Consider the following 15,170-nt stretch of genomic DNA (forward strand, 5'->3'; position numbering starts at 1 on the left):
GACCAATGCAAGGAAAGCCCTGATGAGCTTGAACAGTTATATAAATGTGCCACTATTATTAATAGAAAGCTCTGTATAGATTTGGATTGCTCATCATGGTGTTTAGGCAAAAGAGTACAAGCTAATGAGAGAGGAGAATTGTGTGGGGGACAGGGTGATAAAACAGAATCTTCACCTAAAAATATAGTCCATGCGACCACTACCCACCTGCACCCCAGGCCTCGAGAACCAATCAGACTGATGAAGACTTTCTTTTCTCTGTTTTCCCGACTCCCAAGAAAGGGAAGAACACCCCTACCAGCCTATAACATTAGAAAGAAATGAGTTGTATGGCGCTGGAACTGTCCATGAATACAATGTCACAGGGGAAAGACAGTCAATTCAAGAAGCTAGGAGGGGTTCCCATAAGTTGCAGAAAATAATACGTGCTTTCCCATCCATCCATCCATCCATCTATCCATCCATCCATCCATCCGTCCATCCATCTATCTCTAAATTATCCATCCACTCCCAAGCCTATGGCTGAACCATATTGACTATTGCAAGCCTCATCATCTCTGGAGGGACATTAATTTGTTTAAGGACCAAGTAGATGTATATATCTCAGTCTGAAAAAAGGGCCACCCATAGTGGAGCTACTTTATCTGTGCTGGTATGCACAGAGAATAAATAATTCTCAGCCTCAGTTAGCTCTTGGTCCCTAGGGCTCATGACCAACAAATATAGTGTTTAGTCCAACTGGATAAAGGAGCCTTCTGGTCAAGCATGACCTATTTTAGGAGACTTCTGCCTTATTCCTATCCTAAGGTGAAGCATCATACTTCTTACCCCTGTCTCTGCCACAAACTGGTCCACAAACTGCCACTTGAGAGACTCATCAGGAGAGCTAAAGGAGAGAACAAGTATAGTGATTAGTCAGCTTCTGATGGCATGTGCCCACTGCTGGGTCAGTTTTACCCTGCTTCTAGAGATCCCATAGTACAAGGGCTATCCTTGAGGGAGTGAGGGGAGACATGATTGCACACCTATCAAGCCAATTCAGAATAGAAGTTCCTCCCATAATTTCATAGAGGACAGTGTTAAAAAACTAAAAGAACAGAGTAAATTCAAGAACTGGGGGTTGAAAGAGTGTCCCTCATCATTTCAGAGTAGGGGCTGGAAGCCCGAGGCAGATCGTATAGGGGAGGCAGGAGACAGAACAAAGGAAGGCTGGTCCTCCACTCACTTTTTCACAGGGATCATGCCAATGTCTGTAGGGAGAAAGAGATGAGTAAGGAAAACCGTCATCCTCCTAAACTCCCTCCCCGCCTCCTTGCTGCTCAGCCACTGAGATGAAGCCTCCATCCCCAATTCCATCACTGGCTGTACTCACGCCTCACTTTGATAGACACTGTCTTCTTGGTCCGGATGAGATTAATGATCTCCTCATGGGTGCAGGAAGATATAGAGTATCCATTGATCCGTACAATCTCATCACCAAGCTTGGCAGGAGAAAAAGGGAAGGCTATAGTTTTGGGGAGATATTTTAATAGGTGGCCAAAGAAAAATGATTGGTTGGGAAAGTCAGGGGATGTGCCTCAGTGGGTCTCACAGGGGCTTTTTGAGGAAGAGACACAGCTATGACATAACATCCTGATTTTGTAGAAGTGGATGCATGATGCCAAATGAACCAAATTACACTGAATAGTGCCTTTGTGCTGTAAGGAAGGCTGATAATTCAGGGACCTTTTGTCATCAATTTGACAAAGCCTGGGCCTGGAAGAGACCTTGAAACATCATCACATGATCCCAATTCACTGCATTTTGGAAGGATGATCCCCAAACCACTCCAGATGGACGCTTTAGACTTGTTTTTAAAAACTTTTTCTACCTCTCCTACTTTTCCTAAACAAGAAATTGCCTTAGTTTCTACCCATAGTTCAATATGATTTATTTATTAAGCATCTTCCATATTCCAGACATTATACCAGATTCTGGGAGCACGAAGGCAAGAATAAAACAATCCCCATTCTCAAGAGGTTTACATTCTATCAATTATAATCAATGGTTGTTCCAGTGGTTGTATTGTGTGTACAAGCAATGGCTATATCTTGGTAACATGGGTTGGGAAACTTCTACTCATTGCTCCTCAAAAATACATCAGGGATAATATATCAACAAGCATGGTTTTTTAAATTAAAAAAATTTAAATCAACTTTTCTGATATCTTTTTTTATTGAACAACACTTGTATTTCCCAATTTAACAATTAACTACCAACTTTGCCAAGCATTGGTCCTAAGCATTGATAATACACAGACAAAATGAAACCACTTCTGTTATATTTGATATGAGGAGATACATATGTGATCACTTTGCCCCCTACTGTAAGGAGATAATTATCAATTATGACTCAGGTCTAAACCAGATGTAAAGAGAGATTGGAATTCCTTCCACAAATCCCCCTGAACATACCCTCACAAGTTTAGGGAAGGGGCTTAAGGCAATGCTGACTTAACAGAATCATGGAGTTTCACAGTTAGAAGGCATAGAAAGGTTGTTGACTCCAGATTAATGAAAAGGCTTGGACACTAGGTCACTGGGAATATTTAGCCTAATAAAGAAAGATTTGGAGGAAAAATGATTAGTCTTCAAGTATGTAAAGGGAAGTCCTGTGGAAGAAAGATTGAACTTGTTCTACTTGAGATCAGAGATCAGAAATAAGGGTAATAGAAGGGAGTCACAGGGAGCTGTATTTTGGCTCAGATTAAAGGGAAACTTCTTAATAATCAATTATCTAGAACCAGAAAGGGCTCCTCTAGGAAGTAGTGAGATCCCCAGCACTGGGAATTGTCAAGTCTGGGCTACCTATTAGAAGTTTCTTCCACATTATTCCTAAAATACAGGTCCACCATCTACTTTCTTGATGTAGACCATTTTATTCCTTCTTCTTGTTCACAGGATCTTTCTAGTGGTCTTAGACTGTGATCTCCAGCTTCTCTGATCCCTGATTGAGGGTTCTGGGTTCAGAAAATGCAGTCAGAGGTTTCAAATACACCCAAGTTTCTCCATGGGTAACGAGTGGGGTAGGGATGAGGGACTACAGGTCAAATCTGATACTCTCTCCACTCAAGGTACCTACTATGCTAGAGCTTCTATATGGCCCAGATAAAGGATTATTTTACCCATTTTATAGTTGGTGAGTCATAAAGAAATTAAATTACCAGTCCTAGATCACTCAACAAATTAGAGTTGTTTTTGACAGGGATACTTGAACACTAGTGAGAGCAGTGTGGTCAGAAAGAGGGCTGACTCTGGAGCCAGAAGACCTGTGTTCAAATCCCATGAAAGCTTACTCCTATGTGACCTTGTGTAAAGCACTTAATCTTTCTAGGTCTTAGTTCTTTCACCTGGAAAATGAAAGGATTGGGTTAGATGCTTCAGTCTCCTATGGTTGATGCCTAGGTTAATAAATGGTGATGTCCTTTTTGTGGTGGCAAAAAATTGGAAAATGAGGGGGTGTCCCTGGATGGGGGAATGGCTAAACAAATTGTGGTATATGATGGTGATGGAATAATATTGTGCTATAAAGAATGATGAACTGGAGGATTTCTATAAGAACTGGAAAGACCTACATGAACTGATACGGAGTGAAATGAGCAGAACCAGGAGAACATTATACATAGTAACTGAAACATTGTGGGATGATCAAATGTAATCAACTTTGCTACTAAAAGCAATGCAATGACTCAGGATGACACTGAGGGACTTATGAGAAAGAACGTTATCCACATCTAGAGAAAGAACTGTGGGGATTGAAATGCAGAAGAAAAACAAATAATTTATCACTTGTTTATATGGATATTGGATTTGGGGTTTTGGTTTTAAAAGATGATTCTATTACAAAATTGAATAATAGGGAAATAGGTTTTGAGTGATAATACATGTATAACCCAGTGAAATTGCATGTTGGCTCCGGGAGAGAGGGGAGAAGAAGGGAAGGAGACAAAAATCATGTAACCATGGAAAAAAAGAAAAAATAATTTAAAAAATGAAAAAAATGGTGATGTCCTGAAAATACCCATGGAGAAATTATGTCATACTCTAATGAGCCTATGGGGAACAGGGAACAGAAAGGCTGGGCCCAGCAAGCTTGCCTAACTGCAGCCTCCCGGGAAGAGTTGGACTAAACTCACTATCATGGAAAGGGGGTGAGCTTGTTGCTTCTCTGCCTCCTGAGAAGCCTTTACCACAGCCCTCCTGCTGAGGATTGAGTTTACTGACTCCCCTATGCTTGACCCAGAAACATGAACACTCTGCAGACTGAAACTCATTTTTTCCAAACTCCCATTGAATCCTCTTCTCCCCTTTCCCAAAGGAAACTTATTCCACGATCCCAGGCCTGAGTGGCTCTCACGCTATCTTCCCACTTGTCCTGGCTTGGGTTTCTCGTTTCCTTTTCTCTTGTGCTCACTCTCATACACCCTGGGAAAAGCCCTCTGCTGAAATGCCACAGATATGAATATCTGAGAGAGGAGCACAAAGAGAGAGGGAACACACTAGTCTATGAAAGGCCTCGAGCTTGCCAATTAATAAGCAGACAGACATCAAGGACAGTCGAAACTCAGAGTTTCAGTCCTCTGTCCCTCTCAATGCCTTGAATGTCTGAGTAATTATCCTGGGGAGGGAGCATAGGACGGAAATCAAGGGGCCCTGGGTGATGTTACGATAGCAAGTCATTATGTCCTTTCTCGGACCATATTTCTGGTCTAGAAAATGTGCCGGGATGTAGGGAAATAATGCAGAGGCTGAAATTTCAGAAGCTGTTGGCTTTATCATGAGACAGCGATTTAGAACAAAGCGCCGTCTGTCAGCTCCTCGCCCTCACTCTGGGCTACACGGTATCTTGTGCCATCTGGCTTCTGAGACACATGAAGCCCCTGCTTTGGCAGTCTTGTAGGGGCTTTCAGATATTACTCAAAAACTCTCCTGGGAGCCAAGGGAGGAAGTCTAAGGGTCTCCTTTGTTTGCAGGCACAAGGTAGGGCTCAGTGAGGGACTGAACTCAGAGCTCTACTCATTCCTGGGAGGGCTCCATTTAGGGCAGCCACAAAGGGCTGGCCAGCCCCCCAGTAATTCTGTGGCCACTGCCTCCAGCCTTCAGCCATACCATCCAGCCTTGTGGCACTGGAGCAATAAAGCAGCAGCAGGGCTCACTCACTATTAGGGGTGGAGGGAGATTTTTCAGCCAGTCAGCATTTATTAAGCATCTACAGCATGCCAAACCCCAGGGACATAAGACAAAGGCAAAAAAGAAGACAGACTCTGCCTTAGAGAACTTATTTCTATCATGGGAGACAAAAGGGTACATATATAGGCACATACAAAATAGACAATGATAGTAATAATAGCTAGTATTTATATAGCCTTTTCAGGCTTACAAAGCACTTGGCAAATATTATCTCATTTGATTTGCACCACAACCCTGTCAGGGAGATGCTATTAATATCCTATTTTAATAATGAAGAAACTGTGCCTGAGAAAAGTTAAATGATTTTCCCAGAGCTATAAAGATATGCGTTTCCATTTTAATGGAGGAAGATGACATACTTGGGGAGTCATGGCCAATAGGGAGCGTTTTAGTAGAGTGGATGTGATCGCTATTCTGGAGGTGGAGAATAAGAACAAGAATAGAAATAGATTTCTACCCCTCGCCTTCAAGTTTTCTAATCCTACAGCACCTTTGGGAGGAAGACACACTTTGGCTAAGCTTGGACTGGCTCTGGGCATAGATTTACCTCCTAGAGAAGCTAAGTTGGATAACAATAGATTTAGACTTGGATCAACATTGATCCAAGGTGATTTGAGGAAAGAAAGAACAAGTAGTTGGGGGTGGGGTGGGGTGGGGTGGGGTAGGCATACTGGATGTGGTGCTTGAGCTGGGTCTTGAGGGAGGATAGGGATTCTGAGACACAGAGATGGGAAAGAAGTGCATTTTGGGCACGAGGAACGGCCAAGGCAAAGACAAATAGTGGGACCGAAGTGTTGTTATATGAACAATAGCCTGACTTCTATGAGCCTGGACTAACCAGTTGAAGTATTTCAGAAGTAATTAATGACACTGCCAGAAGATGGGCCAACTCTTTCCCAGAAAGGGCAAAAGACCAGCTCAAAGCCATATACAATGACCCAGTTGGAAGCTGGATTCAAACTCAAGACTTATTGACCCTTTCCATGACTTTTTAAAAAATTAACTTAAAATTGATACTAAGTATTGACTCTAAGGCAGATGAGTGGCCAGGGTGAGGCAATTGGGGTTAAATGACTTGCCCAGGGTCACACAGCTAGAAAGTGTCTGGGACCAGATTTGGACCAAGGTCCTTCTGACTCTAGGCCTGATGCTCTATCCACTGTGCTACCTAGCTGCCTCTACCTACTAGATTTTAGTAGTCTCTAAAAGCTAGATAACTAGAAGTTCTAGGTCTCACCACTTACCAGGGTCTCTCCTCACTTACCTGCAGCCCGACATTGTCTGCTTGTCCTCCTTTGATGAGGTGAGATATGAAAAGACCACAGCCAAATTCCAGGCCCCCACGCACACTAATGCCCAGACCTTCAGGATGCGTTCGGTCCAAACGCACCTCTTTGAGTTTCCTGTTACAGAAGACAAAGGGTCCAACCTGTTACTCTCGAAATGGAGGTCTTGAACATAGCCTTATCGTGATCCTCCTCATCTAGCTAATGTAGCTACTTCTTCTGTCTGTGCATCAAGAAGGCCCCTTGACTTCAAGGACTAAGTCCTTGCCTAACACTGGGCTCTAAAAGCATCCCTCCTCACCCTGCACTTCCTTGGTTCTGTCCCTACCTGGAACGTCTGGGTGTCAGCTGGTCATATTCCACTTGATGCTTCAGTGGGATCAGGGGTCGGACAGCATCAAACAAAGGCAGGCGATTGGGTTCGTTGATCACCAGCTTCAGGTCACCCACCAGCACAGAGACATCCATGGCCCTTATAGGAAATAAAATGGAAGAGCGTTTGGTGCTTGGCATCTTGCAGATACTGGGCTAAACATTGGGAAACACGAATGTGAAAAGTTAACAATCTAATATGGGAAGACAATGCTTCTTGGGAAGGAGTGGCCAGGGAAGAGTGTTTTAGTAATGTCGGTTGTGTTGTTGTTTTGGGATATAGGGACAAAGAAAAAAAATAGGATACCTAAAGTGTCCTTTTATTGAGGATGAGGAATACTGACAAGACAGATTAATGTTGTACAAAAGAGATGGGAAGGGGCCAGAAGGGATCTGCTAAGTAACTTGTTTCTGTGAGCTCACCATAATAGCGTTTTGGGGTATGGTTGGGGAGAGGGGAGGAAATTATAGAGACAGTCAGGAATCCAGGTAAATAAAAGCAGTCAGCCTGTGACCCCAAGGCAAGATCTTGCTCCCCAAGACGATCCATGCTCTCCTGATACCTTTGTCCCCTTGGTCTTCCTGATCTGTCCTCCCTACTTCCAACCCTAACACTTATCAAGGGGAAAGTCTGAATGCCTACCAGCCCTTGATTCTCTTGGGGCCATCCCAGCAGGTTTTGTGAATGTGGGAACAGTTATAGAGATGGAAACTGGGTCATGAGATAGGCTAGTCTTGCCCATTCCCCTCATTACAGAGGCCCATGGAGACTGGTTGCCAGGACCTACAGCCCTTGAAACAATAAGAGGGCTCAGCTCAGGCAACAAATAGCCCAGTGGGGAAGATAGGGGAGGTGAAGGAGAGAGGAAAAAGGGAGAGAATGGAGAAGGGGACATAGAAAGGGGAGAGAGGCTGGATAGAAGGAGGAAGGAGATGACAAGGAGGATCCTTGAGTCACTTTCATACTCACTCATGATACATCCGTAGCACATCATACAGGTAATCCTTCTCAGCATCATTTTCAATCAGGAAATCCACCTAGAATGGAAGAGCCATATCCCAGCTGAATCTTCCCATCCAGAGGGAACCCTGGGACCAGAGGGGTCACTGGAAAGCACAGTCAGCTCCTTTTCCTCCTTCTAATCTGCCAGATCATCAACATGTCCCTATCCCCCAAAGCCAAGCAAATATGGCCATGCCAATTCCCTTCATCTTCTCCAGATGAATGCTAGCTTCAACTCACCCCATAGAGAAATGGTGATATCATCCTCCCCAACTAGCAGCTAATGAGCCAACCAATATGTATTTTATTAAGTACCTACTACATGTTGGGCACTATGTTAGTTGCTGGAAATATAAAGACAAAGATGGACCAATTTCTGCCCCCAAAGAGCTTACATTCTATTGCTGGAACATCACATCTTCAGACGAGGAAACACAGGACAAATTTATTAGAGTAATATGCCAGATGTGGGGATGTCACCCTCCTGCCACTGCCTCCTACTCCAACAGGTCCCAGTGCTTTTACAAGGGAGAGTTTCAGATTATATTGTTTTCACTTTGGTGACGATAGTCATCTCCTAGGTCAGATTTGGGTGCTGCGCCATAGTTACCTCATTCTCAGGGAAGCTGCTGCCAATTCTGAAGGCAATGAGACTCCTTGATATCAGTACAGAGTAATGCTCTTCTAAGTACATCTTGGGTCTGTCTCTTCAGGCCCCTGGCCCAAAGCATGAGGTTTGGGGGAATCAAGGTCACCTTGGACATCTTCCTACCTCTGGCACAATCGCATCATGTAGATGAAGGTCCCTTATTGGCAAAGTTCTCAGGAGCCTGAAAACCAATAGCTTCCCTTTCCCTCAGATGCTCATTTTATGGTAACACACAGACACACACACTATTTATCTATGTACATATGTGCATATATGTACATGTACATGTAAAGACACATACATACACAAAATATATGTAATATTATATCCATATCTCAAGCTTATTAACTTTCAGGGTCCTTATAAAGAAACACAGCTATTCCTCATGGGAGGAGAGAACACAACCATAAGGAATAATACATATTTATATTATATTTAATATTGTAACATATTTAATACTATATTTCTCATAAGGAATATATTTAATATTATATCAACATATTCAATAATATTTTATGCATTAATAACATATTATTAAATGTATAATATTATATGTTAATAACATAATATCTCTTATTTATGTCTGTGTTGTCTTTCTTTATAAAGAATTTATATTTTATTTATATTTATTTATATTATTTATATAATTTATAAATATATTTATATTTATATTATTTATATAATTTATATTATATAATATGAATATTAATAATCTTGATATAACTATTTTCACAGACTGTTAAAGGTCAAAGTATTCTTTGATTACAGAGATGCTGTGGTGATCTTTGAAGATTCATGGAGGATAGGAATGATGCTACAGGAGAGAGGCAGATGTTCCCATGTTTCTGAAAAGGGAAGGAGTTGATTCTTTAGGCTGGGGACCAGTAAGCTGGACTTCTTATACTGGCAATACTATCAGAAGGATGCTATATGAGCACTTAGAAATAAAAGCGGTGATCACTAGGACCCAGCATACATTCAACAAAAATCAGGCTAAGGTAACTTCCCATTTTGAGAAGGTTTTATGAGGCAGCATTAGTGTGTGTAGTGGCCAGAAAAGCTGTCAGCTTTGGAGCCAAGAGGATCTGTCACAACCTGACAAATATATCTTGGCTATGTTTCCATAGCATCTCTCTTGATTCAACTCTAAAGTGTAGATTTGGATTGGTAGAGAAAGCTTATGTACCCCACCCTCCAAGCAGTTAGGTTGCACAGTGGAGAGAGCATCTGAATCCAGCCTCAGTCACTTAACTAGCTTGTGTGATCTTGGGCAAGTCACATAACCCTGTTTTCCTCAGTTTACTCATCTGTAAAAGAAACTGGGGAAGGAAATGGTAAACTACTCCAGTATCTCTGCCAAGAAAGATTCAAATGGGGTCACAAAAAGTCAAACATGACTGAAAATGACTCAACAACAACTGGGAGAGCTTGAGGCTGGTGGATTTTGACATTTCAAGCTGTGTAGGCACTAGATCCAGAATTAATATGGTGAATTCCAGGAGGGAAGGCTACTAGGCTGCCTAAGTTGGGCAAACCAGTCCGGGTCAGAAGAATGGAGCAGATCAAAGTTTTTAAAATCAAGCTTGAGAGCATTCACTGCCCTTTCAGCCTGGGTAAGATAGATTCAGATTCAATAATTAATAACAATAACAATAATATCTGCATTGCCTGTGTCATAGTCACAAAGTCACTGTGAGACATTCATTTTGCAAACTTGCAATGCTGTATAAATGTGAGATATTACTAAGATATAATTTAAAATGGATAAACAAAGTCTTATACCTGGGTAAAAACAAAAACAATTTGAGTTTACAAATACAGTTTGGGGTAGCTCTAGCTAGACAACAGTTTATGCCCCAAATGATCTCAGTGCTTTTAATGTGCTGCAAGTATAATAATAGTTAACAGTGTGACATGGCAGCCACAAAAAGCTAACATGATCTCATGCCACATTAATAGAAGTGTCCAGAAGAAAGGAGGTGAGATCTGTGATATGCCCAGCTCATCTTAGACCATATTTCCCTCTGGACAGACTCTGCCCAGAGAGTGTTTCAAGGAAGTATACCTGGGACTGGAAGTAAATGCTGGGAATGACCTCTCCGCTTGCCTCTGACTCCTAGAATATTTTCTCTTCCTTTAAGATTTCATTCAAGCACTACCTTGGTCTATAGAATGCTTTTCCTGATGCCTCCCTGCTGCTAGCATCCTCCCTCCTTAATTATTTTGTGCATGTGTGACCATGTACGTGTTCCGTACCCTCCCACCCCCCCAGATGCTACTTGGGAGTAGAGGTTGTCTCATTTTTTTTGTCTTTGTATCTCCAGCACATAGGACTGGGCTTGGCACACAGTAGATGCTTAATAAATACTTGTCTGTTGGTTGATTGCTCCACACCATTCCCTTCCCCCAGACTTCTCAATCAATGCATCTCATAATTTTGGGTAAAGGACAAATTCTCGTCTTAGTTTGGTCAAATTCACCTAGTCATTTGGAATATAAGAAACTACTTTATAATAGCATGAAGAATCCCAAGACACTAGATATACAATGGTCAACAAACAACAGCTATACAGCAAAATCAATCAATCAACCAATGAATATTTGTTAATCATTTATCATGTGCCAAGCACATTTGGGAGAGAAAGCCCTAGTAGCTGGAGATGGGAGGGAGAAGGGAGATCAGGATAGAAGTCATGTAGAAGACTGCATTCTAATAGCACCTTGGAGAAAATGAGAGCTAGGCAGTTAGGAGGAGCTGTAGGATACCAGTCGTAGAGTCTGGAAGATGAGTTTGAATTGTACCTCAGACATTTACCAACTGAATGACTATGCAATTCATTTAACCTGATCCTCAGTTTTCTCCTCTTCAGACCTTAAAGTGCTATATAAATGCTAGCTATTATTATTATTTTTAAAACCCTTACCTTGGGGCAGTTGGGTAGCTCAGGGGATTGAGAGTCTGGGTTCAATTATGACCTTAGACACTTCCTAGCTGTGTCTCTGGACAAGTCACTTAACTCCCATTGCCTAATTCTTACTGCTCATCTGCCTTAGAACTAATACACAGTATTGATTCTAAGACAGAAGGCAAGGGTTTAAATACCCCCCCCCAAATCCTTCCATTTTGTCTTAGAATCAATACCAGGTACAGGTTCAGTTCTAAGGCAGAAGACCAGAGTGGGCTAGGCAATCATTGCTATTATTGTATAACAAGGAAGAAGAAGATGATGATTATAATTTCAGAGCTGCAGAATCCATCTTGGCCCAGCTAGAAAGAATAAATGTTCCCTTGCTTCAATTATTATTAATTTCCTAGCGTGTTTTCAGGCAGAATCTGGATGGCCTCTTGTTTGGAATGTGGAAGAATACTGGAATAGAAATTCCATGACCCAGTTAGATTCTCTCTCTGGAAGAGATATAATAATGAGTAAGACAAAGTTTTAATTCCCCTATTTATTAAAAGGAGTCCAACTCTAACTCAAATAACCATCATATAAAACATCAAAATGGGAAGAAGATTGGAATGGAAAAACTCTAAGGCCAATTCCTACTTTAAGATTCCATGACTCTATGATTTTCAACCTTCTCCTTCGACCAGTTAGATTCTTTCTCGGCAAAAGATTTTAATGGTAAGACAGGATTCCTATCCCTCTAGAGCTGATGATCTGTTAAGGGGATTCATCTCCAACTCAAATAGCCATCATGCAAAAAAGAACATGAGTTCATAAGAGAAGTGCAAACTCCATGTTGGTTCAGAGAATGTACAAATTCATGAACCATTCTCTATTTTTGTGGCTTTCCCCCTCAAACCTCATATAGGTCTTTATATCTCTAGAATGCACTTATTTGATATTAGTGTGTTATAGTTAGTATATTCATGTGCTATAATTATAGTAATTGGGACTACTATAGATTGATGCCAATTATTGATGCCAACTAATCTGAATTGGGTTTCCTTTGTTGCACAGTAATCTTTTGTTTGACATGTTTGTACTTCACAGTAGCTATTTAAAATTTTTTTTCCTTCCAGTCCCTTATATTATTTCTCCCTCTTCCTCTTAGGAAAGGATTTTGTCTCCTGTTTATCAGAGAAAACAGAGAACATCTGCCATAAACTTCCTCTTCTTTTCTGTTCCACATCTCAAAACCCCACTACATCATCACCATTTTTTCTTACCAGTTATCCCCTCTACTTGGGTACTTGATTTCATTTCTTTTAAGAGTTTGTTGTCCCCTTAATCATGTGTTCTCTGGTTCTGTCTGTCTGTCTGTCTTTCTGTCTCTGTCCATGTCTCCCTGTCTGTTGCTCTGTCTCTTTCTTCCTCCCTTATTATGGGCTTCAAAAATCAACTTCTTAAGTATAAGGGAAGCAAAGTGTGGCTAGGCAAATTTATCTTGAAAATGTATGGAACTTTGATGAACTTCAGACTCAGTGTGAGTCAACACTGTGGAAGGCAGTCAAAAAAGCTAGCGCCATATTGGGCTGTATTGATAGGTTTGGTGTCTAGGATGAAGGAGGTAACAGGTTCACTGTGCTTTGTTTTCACACAACATCTAGAGTGTTATGGTTAGTTCTGGACAATGGATTTTAGGAAAGGCACTACTACACTGGAGATCCTCTGCAGGAAGGCAGCCAGAATGACAAAGGGCTTAGAGATTATGCCATACAAGGATTGGCTGAAAGAACTAAAGATGGTCAGCTTAGAGAAGAGGAGGCTGAGGAATGACAGGAAAACTGTCTTAAGTATACAAAACGCTGTCATATGGGAAAGTGATTCAAATGGTTCTGCCTAGCTCCAAAAGGATATAAATTTAGGCTTGACCTAAGCAAAAACATCCTTACTATAAGACCTATTAAAAAACTGAATTAGCTGTCAAGGGAGGTAGTGGGTTTCCCCCCATTGCAACTCTTCAAATAGGCTCGATCACACTTTTTAAAAGAGATTATTTGGGGAAGGGGAGATACTACTTCGGGTATGAATTGGATTAGATGGCCTCTGAGGTCTCTCCCAATTTTTAGAGTACAATTTATACCTTCTTTAACCACTGATTACACACAATCTGTGATAACAGTGCTATTGGCCTCCTTGCTATTCCTTGAACAAAACCTTCCATCTCTCAGCAATGGGTATTTTCACCTGCTGTCACCAATGCCTGGAATTATTTTGTTCATCATCTCCATCTCCTGTCTTCCTTCAAGTCCTAGTTCAAATCCTGTTTCTTATAGAAAGTCTTTTCTAATTTTAATTCCAATGCCTTCCCTCTTCTAATTATTTCCTACTTATCCTATACCTAGTGGAAGCTAGGTGGTACAGTAGATATGCACTGGGCCAGGAGTTAGAAAGTTGTTGTTGCTGTCCAGCCATTTCAGTTGTGTCTGACTCTTTGTGACATCATTTGGGGTTTCCTTGGCACAGATACTCTACTGGAGTGGTTGGCCATTTCCTTCTCCAGTTCATTTTACTTATGAGGAAACTGAGGCAAAACAGTCAAGTGACTTACCCAGGGTCACATAGCTTCTAAGTATCTGAGGCTGGTTTTGAACACAGAAAGATGTCCTTCCTGACTCCAGGCCCAGCAACTCTATCCACTGAGCCAGTTCAAATATGGCCTTAGACACTTTCTAACTGTGTGACCCTGGGCAAGTCACTTAGCCTCTGCTTACATAAAACTGGAGAAGGAAATGACAAACCACTCCAGCATCCTTGCCAAGAAAACCCCATGGACAGTTGGTCCACAGAATCAAGAAAGATCAGACACAACTGAACAAGTTTGTTTCTACATAGTTATTTGCTATTGTGAGCTCCTCAAGGGAAGGGATTGTCTTTTGCTTTGTTTGTATCCCCAGAGCTCAGCACTGAGTAAGCACTTAATATAATGCTTAATTATTTAGTGAGTATATCCAGTAAGATAATATTGAGAGGCAGCTAGGTGGCTTATTGGATAGATCATCACACATGGAGATGGGAGGTACTGTGTTCAAATTTGACCACAGATATTTATTTTCTAGCTGTGTGATCCTGGGCAAGTCACTTAAATCCAATTTATTCAATTCTGAATAGGTTTAATTGTAAGGAAGTTTTTACTTGGGCCAAGTCACTTAACCCCAATTGTCTAGCCCTTAGGCTCTTCTGCCTTGGAACTGATACTTAATATTAATTCTAAGACAGAAGGTAAGGATTTTTTTTAAAGCTGACATTGAATAGGGATGAATAAGGTCCTCTATTTGGGTTCAATAAATGAACTTTACAAGAAGGCAGGGAGGAGGAAGCCATGGTAAGTGACCCGCCCTTCTGGAAAAGGATCTGGTTGGGGGGGGGTTACATTTTTGTCTGTAAAAGAGGGCATTGGATTACATGTGGTCTAAAGTTGGTTCCCATTTGAGGTCCCATGATCCTCTGAGAAGTCTGAAAAGTTCTAAGGGCAAACTTAGAAGAGGAAATTGGAAAAAGCAGTCAAACCTGACCAAACCCACATGCAGAGGAGAAATCGATTCTGGAAATGGCTGTTTTAAAGACCCTCAGAGGTCAATGTTGCAGATATCAAAGAGAGAAAGACTTCAAAAAGGGTAAAAAAGATCAGTTATCTGTGATTAAAAAAAAGACAAGGGAGATTCCTGACAATTTCAGAAC

At 41.4% G+C, this 15,170-nt stretch overlaps 1 protein-coding gene across 2 annotated transcripts in view; it reads right to left on the reverse strand.

Moving 5' to 3' along the window:
• Positions 1 to 15,170, reverse strand: part of USH1C (USH1 protein network component harmonin) — a 65,451-nt gene that overhangs the window by 46,547 nt on the left and 3,734 nt on the right. For both annotated transcript variants that reach the window (XM_056802202.1, XM_016423407.2), the window contains exons 2-8: positions 7,857 to 7,924; positions 6,843 to 6,986; positions 6,493 to 6,631; positions 1,373 to 1,481; positions 1,226 to 1,250; positions 829 to 886; positions 208 to 302 (exon numbers count right to left, since the gene is read on the reverse strand). In XM_056802202.1, the coding sequence (XP_056658180.1) occupies positions 208 to 302; positions 829 to 886; positions 1,226 to 1,250; positions 1,373 to 1,481; positions 6,493 to 6,631; positions 6,843 to 6,986; positions 7,857 to 7,924 (638 nt within the window). The remainder of the gene's footprint in view (positions 1 to 207; positions 303 to 828; positions 887 to 1,225; positions 1,251 to 1,372; positions 1,482 to 6,492; positions 6,632 to 6,842; positions 6,987 to 7,856; positions 7,925 to 15,170) is intronic.

Source organism: Monodelphis domestica, chromosome 6, assembly GCF_027887165.1.
Source record: "Monodelphis domestica isolate mMonDom1 chromosome 6, mMonDom1.pri, whole genome shotgun sequence".
Lineage (NCBI taxonomy): Eukaryota > Metazoa > Chordata > Mammalia > Didelphimorphia > Didelphidae > Monodelphis > Monodelphis domestica.